The sequence below is a fragment of the Lytechinus pictus genome, chromosome 13 (assembly GCF_037042905.1).
Source record: "Lytechinus pictus isolate F3 Inbred chromosome 13, Lp3.0, whole genome shotgun sequence".
In the NCBI taxonomy this organism is placed as follows: domain Eukaryota; kingdom Metazoa; phylum Echinodermata; class Echinoidea; order Temnopleuroida; family Toxopneustidae; genus Lytechinus; species Lytechinus pictus.
Genome location: NC_087257.1, coordinates 24416227 through 24420454, shown reverse-complemented (window position 1 = coordinate 24420454; position 4228 = coordinate 24416227). Strand labels below are relative to the sequence as shown.

At 38.5% G+C, this 4228-nt stretch overlaps 1 protein-coding gene across 1 annotated transcript; it reads right to left on the bottom strand.

Annotated features, from left to right (window-relative positions):
* Positions 1 to 215: 215 nt before the first annotated feature.
* Positions 216 to 4228, bottom strand: LOC135156323 (adrenocorticotropic hormone receptor-like). Its single transcript, XM_064108308.1, has 3 exons — positions 4031 to 4228; positions 2823 to 3033; positions 216 to 2361 (listed from the first exon to the last, which is right to left on the bottom strand). Exons 2-3 carry the CDS (start codon positions 3030 to 3032, stop codon positions 1597 to 1599), a joined length of 975 nt encoding a protein of 324 aa, XP_063964378.1. The 5' UTR covers position 3033; positions 4031 to 4228; the 3' UTR covers positions 216 to 1596.

Below are 4228 nucleotides of genomic sequence, written 5' to 3'. Positions count from 1 at the left end.
TTACCTTCCAAGAGCGAATGATGAACAATACAATCTTTTATATCTAATTTCTTATTCTTTTCATCAATAATGTAAAACATGGCTAAATTTGATTGTTCATGGCATATGTTAAATATTTCTTTATCTTACTGTGGATATACTCATCAAATCTGATCTGATAGTCAAATTTATGAGAGTACAAAGTCATGCAATGAAATACAAAACAATTAATGGATGTGATTCAGTGTAATCTTTTATATAACTAAAATTTTAACACGTTCGTGACCTTTATTTTAATAATGTTTTCATAACATTGGAGATGTTGCTGAGAGAAAAAGGAGACACAACTCTTAACTTAACATTCTCAATTTCCCCAAAATAGCCACCATAATTTATACAAACTTCACAACATAAATTATTGCCTTATCAAAAGGTTACAGCAGAAGAGTTTGCGAGAGACCCCCACTATGACTCTGACCACTTTGGAGGACAAAGACCCCCCCCCCCCCCACAACACACAAACAAAAACCCTTACAAGAGATGGCATGATAATAATATACTCTACGAGATGTGGCTTGATGATAAATAAATTCTTAATAAATTCCTGCAGTAATATTGTAAATATGTTATGATTGTTTAATTAGATTCCACTAAAACGACCAATTAAAAAAAAAGAAAGTTCGAAGTTTTGTGATTGAGGTAACGAAGGCATCATCATTTAAGCCTACGAGACCACAGAAGGCTATCTGATGTATAAAATTAATGATCAGTTACTGTAAACATGAAAGTCCCTTTGTTGCCCAATAATAGCTTAAAATTAACGAATAAAAAAGTATATTATCACATGAGTAAAAGTATCATCTTGTCATTCAGCCTCGATATTCCACATTAAAAAGAATTATAGGTAGGCGTTTACCTTTCTAGTATAAGCATGTATCATATGTAGTATTTTTTTGTTTCTCAATAAACTCACTTTGTCTTAGCCCTCTCCCTCCCTTTCCACTTTTTCCCATCTCCATCCCACCCTCCATACAACTATCTACATATCTCATTTTAGTTCCCCTTACTGCTTTTGCTCCCAACACCCTTGCACACATCTAGGCTGTATTATTTTACACCATATCTCTATATTTTACACTCTCCTGTACATGTGCTATCTATCTCTGATGTGGATATAGGACATGTGTAGTATGATTTATTTAAGGTGTTTATGTTTGTTTTGAATGCGAACTAAGCAATCGTGTATCAGAGTGATATCACCGTCCGGCCGGCCGGCGGGGAGGGGGGGGGGGGGGTTAAGGGGGCTATTCGAATAAACAATTTTTCTTATTATTTTATTTCGCTCACGCAAACAACTCAATTACATTTATTTGGCTAATGACATGGGATGGTCTAAATTAGAAGTTATATTATGTTTATTATTTTGATAATATGCTTATATTGTTGACCAAATTTGAAATCCTGTTTTCAATTATTTATGGAAGAAATGAAGAAATAAAATAAATTTCCGACTACGTCTGGCTCTACGAGGCCGAAGCAAAAAAAAGTCGAGAGTGTGTGAAGGGCTATTCAGGTTTAGATGCAAAGTAAGGTTAGGCTCATCATTTTGTCCAGCAGTCAATTCACCCTGATGTCGTGCATGACGGTGTTGGTGGTAGAGACTGATCGATTCGTAGTGGTGGTTGCCAAATTCAGTGTAACATGGGACGAGTTCTGGGATTCATGCGTCTTTCGACATCCTAGTCTCTCAAAGCAAGCGCGTAGCTGTGCTCTGAAATCAGTCAGACGCAACCAGATTATGACCGGGTTCAGTATGGCGTTTATGATTATTAACACGTTGGCAATCTCGAATAGGACCAAGAACCAAAGAGTTTCTCGATGATCTTGATGCTGATACACGTAGAAGATGTATTCAACAAAAGCAATGCAGCACATGATGATCCAGCACGCGCTCGTGCTTGCGACCACAAGGGCAAAGGTCACGAGTACTTTTTTGCTGTTTTTTGCGCGTCGCTGGAGCGCTGCGTCGTTGAGTCCGACGTTCTCAGAGATCATGGTGATGTTTTTGTAGATGAGGATGTAACATATCGCCGTGATGAAGAGAGATGACAATATGATACACGGAGATACAATGTGTTGAAGTGCCTCTGATATGGGACTGTTGAATCCAAGAAGAAAATGCATTGCTGGCACAGCTATCCAAGCGACCACACAGACAGCTATGGATCGCCTGGCAGTGACGATGCGACGGCTTCCGAGAGCGTCAATGCGAAGGATGATGAGACGCTCGAAGGCAATAGCGAGTGTACTTAGTATCGATATGACCAAACCAGTCGCACCAAAACTTTCAATCCATGAGTCCTCTCCTATTTCAAATAAATCCTGCATTAGGATGATAAAACATGTATAAGAATACCATTAACAATCGAGGCCTATACTACAGTCAGACCTGTAAGGCAATCCAAGGGAAACCGGAAACTGTAGAAAGGTGCATGGTCATTATACTGTAAAGAGGTTCTTTAAACACCTTTTACTGTATTTTAATTTTAGGATTGTTATTTTATCATTAACCATTATCAATGGTGATATCATTCTCAATATCGTCCACATCCACACTCTGCCTCACACCTCCTCACAACTCTATTCCACCCCTCCCCACATAACAACTGATTGACACGCTCAAACACCTTCCCATATATACAAACACACACGCACACACACTTGCAACTTTATTTGAACACACCCACCCTCACCCATACCCACCCACACACACACACACACACACCCTCACACACACACATTCACTTATCATAGGCCTGCTAATAAACAAGTCTACATCTCACCTCGGGAATCTTATACAAGTTGAAGATGAACATTGAAACAGCTGAGATGCAATCTGCGAGAGCCATGTTGAAAGTGAAGATATGCTGTTCCTTCCTTAACGCCTTGTTCAGTAAGATGGCACACACGGTGGCTAGGTTGATCAAGATGCCCAAAGACGAGAAAACGAGCATAGCAGCAAGATAGATGTTTGTTCTCAATAGATCAGCCATTCTTAAAGGTTTAAATCGGCGAAAAAAATATTTGAGGTTAATTCAGACACAGCTTTCCTTTAAAAAAATACAGTAACTTCCTTCAAGTTCGAAACTATCATTCATTTGTCAGAAATCACCAACAGCAAAATAATAATGATAATAATAGCTGGATTAATAAAGCGCTTTTCGCAAGAGGGTGCAAAACGCAAATATTACTACATCGGCTTTAGCTCGAGTTTCCACTGTATCCAGTTATCATCGGCTCTAAGTGTATTCAAGGAATTAATCCTAGCACACAGCAAAAACTGTGGTGTTAACAGGTGTACATAGAGGACCACACCAGCTATTTTACACCGGTGTTAAATTGACAGTGTTAGTTTAACACATGTAGGTGTTATTACAACACCTTTGGTTGTTACATTAATTTACACTCTTTGGTGTTATGTTCAATCTCTAGGGTGTAATTTTAACACCCCAGGGTGTGGTCCTCTATTAACACCAACTGTTGTCAGTTTTCACACAGTTTTTACAGTGCAGGTTCCCATTTCTGTCAATTTCTTGCTGAAGATCCCTTCATGGCTGGGATTCGAACCCACGGCCCTCTGTTTCAAAGTCCGCAGACTAATCCACTAAGCCACAACGCACCACCCCCCCCCAAAAAAAAAAAGACGGTCGGGGCCACAAAAGGTTTAATCGCTATATCTCAACAAAATTCATGATTGTGAAGGCATTCAATATTTGACTGCACACCATCATGTAGGCTTACTTTTTCCTTAGAAAATGGGCCTTACCGAAAATTATCTATGCTACCATGACTACCTTCTTCTAAACAGCAGAAGAATATTCACATCTTCAACCTGTTCTGCTAATTTTCAAAATATCTTTCAATACATATTTATCTGAAAAAAACGTTTTCTATGTTTAAGTTTTTTCCTTTACAGACATAAATTTAAGTTATTAATCAAAGAAAACGGACATGAGCAAATATCTAGAAAAGGGGAAAACAGAATACTTACTTTGCAAAAGCGATGAATTGGGAATTTATTTCGTGCGATTAATGCAAATGGAATGGAACCCTGAAGTGTCTCTCTCTATTTTTTAAAACTCTGATGGTGCCTCCATCAAATACTCCTACGTGTCCGATGTAGAAGCAAATGTTGAAAACAGCGCTCATCGAAATGGATTCATTTTGCTGCTTGGTCAGTGTCAGTTAT